Below are 14005 nucleotides of genomic sequence, written 5' to 3' on the forward strand. Positions count from 1 at the left end.
AGTGGAGTGGAGTGGAGTGGAGTGGAGCGGCATGGTGAAGGGTAGGGTGCAGCCGAGTGAGGTCGGGTGAGGTCGTGTGAGGCTTGGGGGACGGCCGGGTGGCAGGGGTGTGGGGTTGGGGTTGGTGGAGGTGTGGCCATCGGGGTAGATATGGGTGTCGGTGAGGGTGTGGGCATGTGTGTGTCCATTTTTAGGCATCTCTGATGGGGCTGTGTGGGCAGTTTGTTGAACCTGCCAGTCAGTTCAGTAAGGGAAGCCTACACGTCTTAGTGCCCCTTGAAAGGCCGCAGGCACAGTGCTCCTGCTCCTAAGGTTCTCCCCTTTCAGGGCTCCTCTCCCACCTGACCAGACAGGAAGCCTTGAGCACCGCTAGCGCCTCGGAGGTGAGCCAGAAAGGACCGAACCCCCTGGCACAAGCAGCCTCACGCACCCTCTTTCCCTCGGCTTTGATTCTTGACCTCCCGTAGGACCAAGGGCCACTCAGCTCCCTCAGGTCCTGTTCTCCCAAAGGACAGCCATTCCTAGCCGGGAGTGGAGTCCAGGCTTGCCTCCAGCACCCAGACCAGGAGCACCAAGGGGAGGAGACGGCTCCTCTCCATAGCGTGCACCCCACCACGAAGTGTCTGTAGCCAATTGCATATTGGGCTCGGAAACCACGTACAAACCCTTCAGCACAGAGGCTCGTTAGAGGACACCCCTTTTCCCTGAGGCTGGCTGGCTTATCTTTGGTTCCTCCCAACGCACGAGAGACGAAGCCCGGCTAAGTCTCGGCAGCCAGCTCCCCGACCTGGAATTGGGACTCACTCGGCTCGGGCCGGGTGGCATCTGGACACGGAACCCGAGAGAACAGGAATCCCGAGACTGACATTTACCTGAATTCTGCTTTCGGGAATGCCCAGGTCTCGGGCCAGGCTCTCTCGGGCCTTGATGCCAGGGTAGGGGTTCTGTTGAAAGAGGGCTTGCAGAGCATCCTTTTGACTGAGCTTCAGAACCAGCCTCTTTCTCCGCTGTCCACTTGGGCGTGGGCCTGCCAAAGACAAGAGGGGGAAACGTCTGAGAGGGAATCCGTACGGCTGCACCAACGGCGGTGTGTGGTGGTGACGGGTGGTGCCACACCAGGCTGCTTTTTGTGTCCGGGAGGCGGGGGGGAGTAGACCCCAGTGCACAGATGACCGTCCCTTTCTATCTAACGGAAGCACACACACAGCCCTGCTGAAGGGGTGACCCTGGGCCTTCCATCTAGGCCAAGTAGCAAAGATGAGGTGGCTCATGTTCTTGGGATCTACCACCCACTCACCGGCAGCCCAGAGAACTACAAACCAACCAGCTGGGAAGACCTAGGGCAACAGGGTCATGTTCCAAATGGGTGGAAGATGTTCCCACCCAGGGGACGCGGCCGCCGGCTGCCGGCCGTGCAATGTCAGGATGACCCCTGGCAGGACGGACCTCGAACTTTAGGCCAGCTAGAAGAGCCCGCCTTGCGGCTCCTCACACACCCATGGCACACCTGCTTGAACTACTTGAAAATCAAGCCAAGCACGGCCACACGTGGGTAGGGTGTGTCGGATACCCACATTGTGGCCCTCGTGCCCCGACCCTGATTCTGATGATGCCTGGGCTGGGACACCACAGAGGATGAGCACCCCATCCTGGACGTCAACGTGTCATGTGGACTGGCTGTGTGCGTGCTATTTTTCTCTGTGGAAAGCTTGGAGTGATAGAGCCCTGTCCTAGTGGACACTTGTTCTCTGTGATGCAGAGGAATAGGACTGTGCTTGTTCACACGTTCTGCGGAAAGCCCGACGTGGTGTCGGGCACGTCCCGGGCTTTGGGACGACTTGGATTTCCTGAAGTGTATTCAAACTCTAGAACATCAGCCCTCCCGACAAAGGAATTCCCCGCTAGCCACTGCCAGCTGCCAAACTAGGGTGTCAAGGTGTCTGCCTGGAAGGACGCAAGGCACGGCTTGCGCACCCCAAGCGATGCTTCCTTCACAAGCACCCTTCCTCCTTGCCAGCTCCAGTGAGATTGCTTCGGACAGAAGTCATGGAGCACACGGTAGCCTGGCCTTGGGGCTTTTGCCTTCAGAAAGCCCCACCCCCACATGCGCCCCCAGCCGCCCCTGCCCCCAGTCTCCACTCCCTACTTTGGAGTCGAGTGGGAGGCAAGTCAAGGGTTTCTGGGATCAGTGCCTCCCGAGCCCTAGTGTTGAGTTTGGTGGCAAGGGAACCTATGACCTGCCGTGCTTCTTGGGTATCCTGCGTGTGGACTACTTCCAGGGACAGCAGAGAAACGGACCTGTTCCCAGGGAACTCAAGGCAAGAGGGAGCTGCTAAACCACAGCGAGAAAGTACCAACACCACCAACTCAAATGTCCTAACGTGTTCCACTAGAAATGCGCTGCATGCGATCGGAAGCCTTGGACAACGGCTGCAGCTTTCTGTGCAGCTGCACGTCAGGACTTCTCACAGAGGAGCTGTGGGTGGGCAGCAGGGCTACCGCTCCCATGTCAATTTCAACAGGGCCAAAGAAATCAATGAATAAAAACAAAAAAAGGAAAGGAAAAACAGAACTACCCAAGCCACTCTCTCAATCATTTGGCCCAATGGCTTCCTTACACAGAGTCCAGCCAGAGCCATCCCTGCAGTCCCAGGGGGCCATTTCTCCACTCGTCCACATCCCTGAGAGGGCAGGAATGCATTTCAGATGAGCCAGAAGGAGAGCCCAGGTGCTGATGTCTACTTACCGTTGGGCGTGCGTGAGTCATCCATGGCCGGAGAGACACCCGTCCGGCACAGAGGCTGCTGGCCAAATGTGGAGTTCCCGGGAGCACGGGCCTTATCAAGGGATCGGGCACGCCCCGCCCCTATTTATGGAAATCGCTGCCTCGGGATCCCAACCCCCCCTTCCACCTTGAGAACCTTGAAGTGTTCCCATGTGTCCATGTTAGGGGACTTGGACTGAAAGGCAAATCCGGAGGCCAGCAAGGACCTTTCTTTGGAAGCCTGGCATCCTCCATTCCCCGGGCTGAATGGGCTCCAGGGCTCTCTGGTTTTCACACGTTTTCCCGTTCCACGCAGTGTTTGCTCTCCCTGGCTTTCCCCAACCCTGGGTTCGTGGTGACAAGGCTTGGCCCCAGTGTTCTTTCCAGTGTGGAGGGCCTAGCTTCCCGGTGTCTACTTCCCAATTCCCTCGGCATCTCCTGGACCTCATTGCATTCCAGGCCTGAGGCATTTCCTTGACTGGAGGCTGAGGACCCGCTCATTCCAATAGGAAGGCTGAATGCACCGACGGACACAGGATTCGACACACGGGTCATGCTCTTCGGTCACAAACTTTGGAAACTTTTCCAGCTGTCATCTGCAGCCCGCCCCCTTCCTCACGGGCCAGGGAGTGCATGAAGAAAGGGGCAGACCCCACTACCACACTAGGAGGTGGCTTCGAAGTGCGAGGCTTGTCCTGGGCGAACCCAACATGGCTAGGTTGCCCCTCCTGTCTGCCAGCATCTTCAAAGCCTTTCCAGAGAGGCCTGATGAGGGTCCGGTCCCCTGAAGTCTATCCAGGCCGAAACGTGTCAGCTACACCCGGCTACGTCAAAGCAGTTCTCTTGGCAAGCCTGTCTCCCAGGGAAGCCAGGTCGAATGCACGTCCCAACAGTGGGTGGGGGAGGGGAAAAGAGGGGGAGGGGAAGAGGGGGAGGGGGAGGGGAGCGGGGAGCTGCCCTCACTCGCCTGGGGCCATCTCCCAGGTCAACCCAGGTCAGAAGCTGTCCAGCAGCCCCAAGGACTCATGCCCAACGGGCATCGGGAGCTCTGCTGTCGGGAATCCGGCCCACGCAAACGGAATGCATTCCCAAGCGAACTTCCCTGCTGGAGCCGCCAAAAGGGAAGCAAGGAAAAATCGTTTGATGGTGAAAACACATGGAACCAGAGAATCTGTAGACGGTCACTCCTTCTCCGGTCGGCAGGCATGAGTCCGGGAAATTCAGGCAAGAAACCAGAGCTGAAAAGGAGGGCCCGGCACCACAACTTGGGAGAAGAGACAGATAACTCAAGTAACGCTGGGGAGTGCAACGATAGCCCCGCCTCAGCCAAGATGGACCCAGTAGGATAGAGATGGGAAGCGAGGGTGTGTTTTCCAAAATCGAATACCTGGGGAGGAGGAGAGGGAAGGGAGGGGTGTGGGGAGAGGGATGAGGAGGGGAGGGGAGGGGTGTGGGGGAGGGGAGTGGGAAGGGGGAGGGGAGGGGGAGCAGAGGACAAGAAGGAGGAGGAGGAGCAGGAGAAGCAGAAGGGGAATTCCAAAGCGTCCTAGAGGATGGTGGCGCAGCTGTGCTAGGAAGGAAAATTTGGCTGGAACCTACAAACCCATCTGACATTTTAGCTGAGCCTAGGCCCTAGACCCTCGAAACATGGAAACCCAAAACACATAATGGGCCGTCTTTAGTGTACTCCTTTGCCACCCTGGTTCATGAAACTCAGCCATGTGCACTGAGATGGAGACTACGAGCTTCTTCAGCAACATTTGGGGATGAGTCTAATTATAGCAGCACTTGGTTCAAACGATGCTTGTGTGTTTGTGTGGCTGTGTGTGCGCTGTAAGTGTTTGTGGCAAAGAGACCATAAGACAGGGGGAGAGGGAGAGAGAGAACAAGAGAGAGGCAGAAGGAGACAAGTGAGAGAGGGAGGTAGGGATGGAGGGCGTGAGGGAGAGAGAGAGATTGATTGCCTGCCTAATATCCCCAGCACCTTGGTTAATTTGAGCCCTGCTGATAATAATCTGGCTATAATCTGGGAACCAAGAAAAGTGCTAGGAGAGTTGTGTAACGGTGCTCCCCTGTACTGGCCCTAATGGAAGCTCTCTTGCTCCCAGAATCCCAGTGACGGTGCTTCATTGTTGTAGGGTTTCCAAGAGAATCTAGCTTGCAAGTAGAAGCTGGCTTCTTATCAAGGGACCCCGACCCCCTTCCCATCCAGTCCCAGGCAAAGGGGGACATGGTGAATCTGTGAGGAGTGGCATGGATGCTGGGGCACAGACTACAAGGGGACCAAAACAGAGCCAAAGACTTTGCGTTGAGTTCCAAGCCAGGTTTATTGGATCAAGGCAATGTCAGAGAGAACCCGCAAATCGACCTCCAAGCCAAGAGGACTTGGGCGGTATTCTTGTCCTTTGGCATGCTAGCATCCCTTCCGACATCAGGGAGGATGCCCCTCCTGGTGCCCGTGCGTCCCGAGAGCGCCCGCGGAGCACGGCAGGGCTGAGGGAGGCCACGCAGTGGCGCCCGCAGTCTGGGCGCCTTGCCCTTGCTGCCGAGCCCTAGGAGTGTGGCTGGTTCCTCGTCCTTTTTTCTCAGCCGTGGCTCGGCATCCCAGGGAAGGAGGCCTGAATTGGGCTCGACCGAAGGCTTTCCTGAGGCCCTGGCGAGCCTGGCAGCATGTCCAGGAGGGCCTGGAATTCGTCGTCACTGAGGGGTTCTTCCAGGGTTGGCCAAAGTCCCTCTTCCGGGGTGCCGTCGCTCAGGAAAGGTTGTGCCTTTTCCAGAAGGCTGGCGTCTGACAAGAGTTCATCTAAGAGGCTCCCTGAGCCTCTGGCGCCCGAGGGCTGGGGCTGCGGTTGGAGCGGAGGACACGTGAGCTGATCCGATGGGGCCTGCTGCTGCCACAGGTGTGTCTCGGCCTGTTCGGGCTGCAGAATTGGCGCGTGGGGGCTGCGTGGCTGAGCCGGATGCTGCCCGGTGTGTGGAGGAGCGCTGCGGGGGACAGGCTGAGGGCGTGCTGCCACGCCAGGGTGCAGGCTGCTGTGCGGGCAGGCCCCTCCGTGGGCGGAGGGCGTGAGTGCCGCGGGCATGGGTGCGAGACCCCCTCCTGGACTCGGCCCTGCTGTGGTGCCGCCGGGGTCTGTTCCCGGATGTGGAGGGTTCTCTGCTCCCTGCGAAGCCGGGGCGGGCTGGACCACCAGGAGCATCAAAGGCTGGCCCACCCAGCCACCACGGGGAACACAAGGCACAAAGAAGCTTGGGGCCAGAGGAGGGGCTTCAGCGGCAAGGGACCGGAAGCTGTCCAGTGGATCAGTTGGAGGCAATTGATGAGCGCTGTTGTGGATGTTGGGCGGGGGCCTTTGGTCCGATGGGACAGTCGGGGCTGGTCTGGCATCGGGGTCTTCTGCCCGGGCCTTGGCAGGCGCCCCTCTGCTCTGCTCCGGGTGCCGAGCTCTCCGGTTCTGAAACCATATCTAGGCAAGATGAGAGAAAGGGAGACAGGTACATCAGAAGCACGATCTCCCACGTCGCCTTGCAAACCCCATGCCAGCACCCCTGGTCTGACAGGCTCCGGGCAAAAACACTGCCTTCGGATAGGCCTTGACCCAGGGTGATGGGACCTTTGCCAGTCCCCAGGTCCTTGCAAAATGAGGGGCCAAATCAGGGCCACACTGGAACCCTGGCTTCCATGAGAGATCCCTCGCTGTCTGGCTAGACTGTCGGGACCCCTCCCAGGCTGTCCGGCACCTCCTCTGCTCCGTCCCCTTCAGGAAATGGATGCCTTCAGGTCAGGCACCTGAGTGAATGTCTATGGGGAAACTTACAAGCCCCATTCCTCTCCCCAACCCCCCAATGACCCACCCACACATCCAAAACCATCAGCAGTGCCTACGTATATCCAGCACTGGCGCGGGAGGAAAACGGCACTCCCGCCTTGGGACATACCATCTTCCACCTACTGAGACCTTACCTGGATTCGAGGTTCGGGAAGTCCTGTTTGACGAGCCAATTCTTCCCTGGTGGCAATGCCAGGAAAGCGGTCCCTCTCAAAGGCTTGCACAAGCATCCCTGTTTGAGAGGGTGAGATGAACGTGCGCTTTCTCCCGGCCTCTTTTGGGCGGCCATCTAGAGGAGCACAAACAAAGAAGACAGGACAATGAAGCCCACTTCACATTCAGTGCACACAAATTCTGCCATATGGAGGAAATGGCATATCAGATAGGTAGGTAGATAGAAAGATAGAGAGATAGAGGGATAGATAGATAGATAGATGGATAGATAGATAAATAGATGATAGATAGATAGAGAGATAGATAGATAGAGAGATAGATAGATAGGTGAGAGGTAGAGAGAGAGAGAGATTGAGACATAGTTAGGTATAGATCTACATAGATAGATGATAGATCGATAGATGATAGAAAGATAGTTAATCTATACAAATATAGTTTTATATACATATATGTATCGCTATGTCTATAGTGAATTATCATGTGTATGTAGAAGTATACACAGGCACAATGCATTCCCCCACCCACACAGACACATCCACACATACACACCCACACACACACACACAAACACACACACACACACTCACAGTTTCCATTTTACATTTTAATTATTCACTTTAAAATTTTATTTCTTGCTTGACTGTTTGTTTGCTTGTTTCTCTAGTTTGCTGTTTGGTTGGTTCCCAGCATGTTTTCTGGAGTGTTCTGAAGCCCTGATGGGCCACTTCTGGAACGAATCTTGCTATGGAGCCCGAGGAAAATCTTTGTGAGTGGATAAGAGAAGGGAACTCTGCACTTTGGACAGTTTCAGGACCAGAGGGTTGAAAGGCTTCCTGGCCATGCAAGACCCCACCCTCCAAACAGGGCCATGATGCTCATAGTGTGAGCACTAGCAGGGCAAGGCCCAGATAGGCTTGTTTCCTCTCCTAAGGGTTCTCTGCTGACTACTTGTCACCCACGTTCAGAGATGAATCTGTCTCCAGGAACCCTAATGGGAAAATGCCTTTGGAAAGCCAGGGACTCACCTTGCGTCAGAGCCTGAGGCTCGTGCACAGGATGCGATTGCCCGTCTGGTAAGATGTTCCCCGACGGCGGTCGGCTCTGCCTTAGGCTTCTTCTTCGTTGGTTTTGGAACCAAACCTAAGTAGAAGGAGTAAAACCCCTGTCACTCAAATGCTTAGGGACAGATTTCAAGAGCTATCACAGTGATTCGCAACACAACAAACAGACAAGCCAAGGAGTGGACAAACTCTAGACTCCATGTGCCCCCAGTGGAAGTATTCAGCACCCAAAGGGACTGGACTTGCCACAGATTATGGCTTTCACCTCGGAAGAACTGCACAGGATTCCAGAAAACACTCTGCACGGAAGAAAATCAGCATATCCCCTGCCATCCTCCCTCTGGAATCCAAAGACAAAAAACACGTGAGGCAGGAGACAATGTTTGCTTTCCCAAAGTCAGTCTGAAAGGGCTTGCTGATATTCTCCCTCTCTCTTCTCCTCTCCATATCCCTCGTTTCCTCCCCCAACCCACTCTGTCTGATCATCTCTCTTGCTGTCCGTTTCTGTCTCTCTCTGTTTAGCTCTCTGTCTCTCTTGACATTTTCCATTCCTGTCACCTGCCATGGTCCCTGTTGGCCTGTTAGTCTCAGTCTCCGATTCTGTCCGTCTACCTGTTTATGCCTGTTTCTCTTTTCCTCTCTCTCAGTCCCTGTCTCTGTCTCTGTGTCCATTTCTCTCTGTTGTTTCTCTCACTGGCTCCCTTTGAGTCTTTGTGCCTCCTTTTTGACCATGCTCAGTGCCTGAGGAATGTTCCTCTGTCTCCCTCCTGGCCCCATGGACAGCACCCTTTCCTAACACACCACGCATAGGTGAGTGCTCTTGTCCAAAATTCCCTGAAGGCGCGCGAACTCCTGAAAACCCCATGCTGCCTGGAAAAGACTCCTTGACAGGGAACTCTTAGGAGGGCAAGGTCCTGCCACTTCCAGGTCTGGAGGCTCTTAGGTACCCGATCCCCATCGTTCAAATCTGTGTCATTGTCTCCAACATTGAAGCCACATGCTGCCTTCCTCGTTACCCAAGAATCAAATGCAGAGTTAGGTGTGGATGGAGTGGAGTGGAGTGGAGTGGAGTGGAGCGGCATGGTGAAGGGTAGGGTGCAGCCGAGTGAGGTCGGGTGAGGTCGTGTGAGGCTTGGGGGACGGCCGGGTGGCAGGGGTGTGGGGTTGGGGTTGGTGGAGGTGTGGCCATCGGGGTAGATATGGGTGTCGGTGAGGGTGTGGGCATGTGTGTGTCCATTTTTAGGCATCTCTGATGGGGCTGTGTGGGCAGTTTGTTGAACCTGCCAGTCAGTTCAGTAAGGGAAGCCTACACGTCTTAGTGCCCCTTGAAAGGCCGCAGGCACAGTGCTCCTGCTCCTAAGGTTCTCCCCTTTCAGGGCTCCTCTCCCACCTGACCAGACAGGAAGCCTTGAGCACCGCTAGCGCCTCGGAGGTGAGCCAGAAAGGACCGAACCCCCTGGCACAAGCAGCCTCACGCACCCTCTTTCCCTCGGCTTTGATTCTTGACCTCCCGTAGGACCAAGGGCCACTCAGCTCCCTCAGGTCCTGTTCTCCCAAAGGACAGCCATTCCTAGCCGGGAGTGGAGTCCAGGCTTGCCTCCAGCACCCAGACCAGGAGCACCAAGGGGAGGAGACGGCTCCTCTCCATAGCGTGCACCCCACCACGAAGTGTCTGTAGCCAATTGCATATTGGGCTCGGAAACCACGTACAAACCCTTCAGCACAGAGGCTCGTTAGAGGACACCCCTTTTCCCTGAGGCTGGCTGGCTTATCTTTGGTTCCTCCCAACGCACGAGAGACGAAGCCCGGCTAAGTCTCGGCAGCCAGCTCCCCGACCTGGAATTGGGACTCACTCGGCTCGGGCCGGGTGGCATCTGGACACGGAACCCGAGAGAACAGGAATCCCGAGACTGACATTTACCTGAATTCTGCTTTCGGGAATGCCCAGGTCTCGGGCCAGGCTCTCTCGGGCCTTGATGCCAGGGTAGGGGTTCTGTTGAAAGAGGGCTTGCAGAGCATCCTTTTGACTGAGCTTCAGAACCAGCCTCTTTCTCCGCTGTCCACTTGGGCGTGGGCCTGCCAAAGACAAGAGGGGGAAACGTCTGAGAGGGAATCCGTACGGCTGCACCAACGGCGGTGTGTGGTGGTGACGGGTGGTGCCACACCAGGCTGCTTTTTGTGTCCGGGAGGCGGGGGGGAGTAGACCCCAGTGCACAGATGACCGTCCCTTTCTATCTAACGGAAGCACACACACAGCCCTGCTGAAGGGGTGACCCTGGGCCTTCCATCTAGGCCAAGTAGCAAAGATGAGGTGGCTCATGTTCTTGGGATCTACCACCCACTCACCGGCAGCCCAGAGAACTACAAACCAACCAGCTGGGAAGACCTAGGGCAACAGGGTCATGTTCCAAATGGGTGGAAGATGTTCCCACCCAGGGGACGCGGCCGCCGGCTGCCGGCCGTGCAATGTCAGGATGACCCCTGGCAGGACGGACCTCGAACTTTAGGCCAGCTAGAAGAGCCCGCCTTGCGGCTCCTCACACACCCATGGCACACCTGCTTGAACTACTTGAAAATCAAGCCAAGCACGGCCACACGTGGGTAGGGTGTGTCGGATACCCACATTGTGGCCCTCGTGCCCCGACCCTGATTCTGACGATGCCTGGGCTGGGACACCACAGAGGATGAGCACCCCATCCTGGACGTCAACGTGTCATGTGGACTGGCTGTGTGCGTGCTATTTTTCTCTGTGGAAAGCTTGGAGTGATAGAGCCCTGTCCTAGTGGACACTTGTTCTCTGTGATGCAGAGGAATAGGACTGTGCTTGTTCACACGTTCTGCGGAAAGCCCGACGTGGTGTCGGGCACGTCCCGGGCTTTGGGACGACTTGGATTTCCTGAAGTGTATTCAAACTCTAGAACATCAGCCCTCCCGACAAAGGAATTCCCCGCTAGCCACTGCCAGCTGCCAAACTAGGGTGTCAAGGTGTCTGCCTGGAAGGACGCAAGGCACGGCTTGCGCACCCCAAGCGATGCTTCCTTCACAAGCACCCTTCCTCCTTGCCAGCTCCAGTGAGATTGCTTCGGACAGAAGTCATGGAGCACACGGTAGCCTGGCCTTGGGGCTTTTGCCTTCAGAAAGCCCCACCCCCACATGCGCCCCCAGCCGCCCCTGCCCCCAGTCTCCACTCCCTACTTTGGAGTCGAGTGGGAGGCAAGTCAAGGGTTTCTGGGATCAGTGCCTCCCGAGCCCTAGTGTTGAGTTTGGTGGCAAGGGAACCTATGACCTGCCGTGCTTCTTGGGTATCCTGCGTGTGGACTACTTCCAGGGACAGCAGAGAAACGGACCTGTTCCCAGGGAACTCAAGGCAAGAGGGAGCTGCTAAACCACAGCGAGAAAGTACCAACACCACCAACTCAAATGTCCTAACGTGTTCCACTAGAAATGCGCTGCATGCGATCGGAAGCCTTGGACAACGGCTGCAGCTTTCTGTGCAGCTGCACGTCAGGACTTCTCACAGAGGAGCTGTGGGTGGGCAGCAGGGCTACCGCTCCCATGTCAATTTCAACAGGGCCAAAGAAATCAATGAATAAAAACAAAAAAAGGAAAGGAAAAACAGAACTACCCAAGCCACTCTCTCAATCATTTGGCCCAATGGCTTCCTTACACAGAGTCCAGCCAGAGCCATCCCTGCAGTCCCAGGGGGCCATTTCTCCACTCGTCCACATCCCTGAGAGGGCAGGAATGCATTTCAGATGAGCCAGAAGGAGAGCCCAGGTGCTGATGTCTACTTACCGTTGGGCGTGCGTGAGTCATCCATGGCCGGAGAGACACCCGTCCGGCACAGAGGCTGCTGGCCAAATGTGGAGTTCCCGGGAGCACGGGCCTTATCAAGGGATCGGGCACGCCCCGCCCCTATTTATGGAAATCGCTGCCTCGGGATCCCAACCCCCCCTTCCACCTTGAGAACCTTGAAGTGTTCCCATGTGTCCATGTTAGGGGACTTGGACTGAAAGGCAAATCCGGAGGCCAGCAAGGACCTTTCTTTGGAAGCCTGGCATCCTCCATTCCCCGGGCTGAATGGGCTCCAGGGCTCTCTGGTTTTCACACGTTTTCCCGTTCCACGCAGTGTTTGCTCTCCCTGGCTTTCCCCAACCCTGGGTTCGTGGTGACAAGGCTTGGCCCCAGTGTTCTTTCCAGTGTGGAGGGCCTAGCTTCCCGGTGTCTACTTCCCAATTCCCTCGGCATCTCCTGGACCTCATTGCATTCCAGGCCTGAGGCATTTCCTTGACTGGAGGCTGAGGACCCGCTCATTCCAATAGGAAGGCTGAATGCACCGACGGACACAGGATTCGACACACGGGTCATGCTCTTCGGTCACAAACTTTGGAAACTTTTCCAGCTGTCATCTGCAGCCCGCCCCCTTCCTCACGGGCCAGGGAGTGCATGAAGAAAGGGGCAGACCCCACTACCACACTAGGAGGTGGCTTCGAAGTGCGAGGCTTGTCCTGGGCGAACCCAACATGGCTAGGTTGCCCCTCCTGTCTGCCAGCATCTTCAAAGCCTTTCCAGAGAGGCCTGATGAGGGTCCGGTCCCCTGAAGTCTATCCAGGCCGAAACGTGTCAGCTACACCCGGCTACGTCAAAGCAGTTCTCTTGGCAAGCCTGTCTCCCAGGGAAGCCAGGTCGAATGCACGTCCCAACAGTGGGTGGGGGAGGGGAAAAGAGGGGGAGGGGAAGAGGGGGAGGGGGAGGGGAGCGGGGAGCTGCCCTCACTCGCCTGGGGCCATCTCCCAGGTCAACCCAGGTCAGAAGCTGTCCAGCAGCCCCAAGGACTCATGCCCAACGGGCATCGGGAGCTCTGCTGTCGGGAATCCGGCCCACGCAAACGGAATGCATTCCCAAGCGAACTTCCCTGCTGGAGCCGCCAAAAGGGAAGCAAGGAAAAATCGTTTGATGGTGAAAACACATGGAACCAGAGAATCTGTAGACGGTCACTCCTTCTCCGGTCGGCAGGCATGAGTCCGGGAAATTCAGGCAAGAAACCAGAGCTGAAAAGGAGGGCCCGGCACCACAACTTGGGAGAAGAGACAGATAACTCAAGTAACGCTGGGGAGTGCAACGATAGCCCCGCCTCAGCCAAGATGGACCCAGTAGGATAGAGATGGGAAGCGAGGGTGTGTTTTCCAAAATCGAATACCTGGGGAGGAGGAGAGGGAAGGGAGGGGTGTGGGGAGAGGGATGAGGAGGGGAGGGGAGGGGTGAGGGGGAGGGGAGTGGGAAGGGGGAGGGGAGGGGGAGCAGAGGACAAGAAGGAGGAGGAGGAGCAGGAGAAGCAGAAGGGGAATTCCAAAGCGTCCTAGAGGATGGTGGCGCAGCTGTGCTAGGAAGGAAAATTTGGCTGGAACCTACAAACCCATCTGACATTTTAGCTGAGCCTAGGCCCTAGACCCTCGAAACATGGAAACCCAAAACACATAATGGGCCGTCTTTAGTGTACTCCTTTGCCACCCTGGTTCATGAAACTCAGCCATGTGCACTGAGATGGAGACTACGAGCTTCTTCAGCAACATTTGGGGATGAGTCTAATTATAGCAGCACTTGGTTCAAACGATGCTTGTGTGTTTGTGTGGCTGTGTGTGCGCTGTAAGTGTTTGTGGCAAAGAGACCATAAGACAGGGGGAGAGGGAGAGAGAGAACAAGAGAGAGGCAGAAGGAGACAAGTGAGAGAGGGAGGTAGGGATGGAGGGCGTGAGGGAGAGAGAGAGATTGATTGCCTGCCTAATATCCCCAGCACCTTGGTTAATTTGAGCCCTGCTGATAATAATCTGGCTATAATCTGGGAACCAAGAAAAGTGCTAGGAGAGTTGTGTAACGGTGCTCCCCTGTACTGGCCCTAATGGAAGCTCTCTTGCTCCCAGAATCCCAGTGACGGTGCTTCATTGTTGTAGGGTTTCCAAGAGAATCTAGCTTGCAAGTAGAAGCTGGCTTCTTATCAAGGGACCCCGACCCCCTTCCCATCCAGTCCCAGGCAAAGGGGGACATGGTGAATCTGTGAGGAGTGGCATGGATGCTGGGGCACAGACTACAAGGGGACCAAAACAGAGCCAAAGACTTTGCGTTGAGTTCCAAGCCAGGTTTATTGGATCAAGGCAATGTACGCAGCGCTCGACTGT

At 56.3% G+C, this 14005-nt stretch overlaps 2 protein-coding genes across 2 annotated transcripts in view; both read right to left on the bottom strand.

The window, feature by feature from the left end:
• Positions 1-2771, bottom strand: part of LOC135323303 (double homeobox protein 4-like protein 4) — a 6300-nt gene extending 3529 nt beyond the window's left edge. Inside the window, exons 1-2 of the mRNA XM_064496123.1 lie at positions 2747-2771; positions 873-1027 (exon numbers count right to left, since the gene is read on the bottom strand). Of these exons, the coding sequence (XP_064352193.1) occupies positions 873-1027; positions 2747-2771 (180 nt within the window). The remainder of the gene's footprint in view (positions 1-872; positions 1028-2746) is intronic.
• A 2578-nt stretch (positions 2772-5349) lies between these two features.
• On the bottom strand, positions 5350-11649 carry LOC135323304 (double homeobox protein 4-like protein 4). Its single transcript, XM_064496124.1, has 5 exons — positions 11625-11649; positions 9751-9905; positions 7794-7908; positions 6729-6883; positions 5350-6231 (listed from the first exon to the last, which is right to left on the bottom strand). The coding sequence occupies exons 1-5, from the start codon at positions 11647-11649 to the stop codon at positions 5350-5352; spliced, it is 1332 nt and encodes a 443-aa protein (XP_064352194.1).
• Between the last annotated feature and the right edge of the window lie 2356 nt (positions 11650-14005).

The sequence above is a fragment of the Camelus dromedarius genome, chromosome 17 (genome assembly GCF_036321535.1).
Source record: "Camelus dromedarius isolate mCamDro1 chromosome 17, mCamDro1.pat, whole genome shotgun sequence".
In the NCBI taxonomy this organism is placed as follows: Eukaryota; Metazoa; Chordata; class Mammalia; order Artiodactyla; family Camelidae; genus Camelus; species Camelus dromedarius.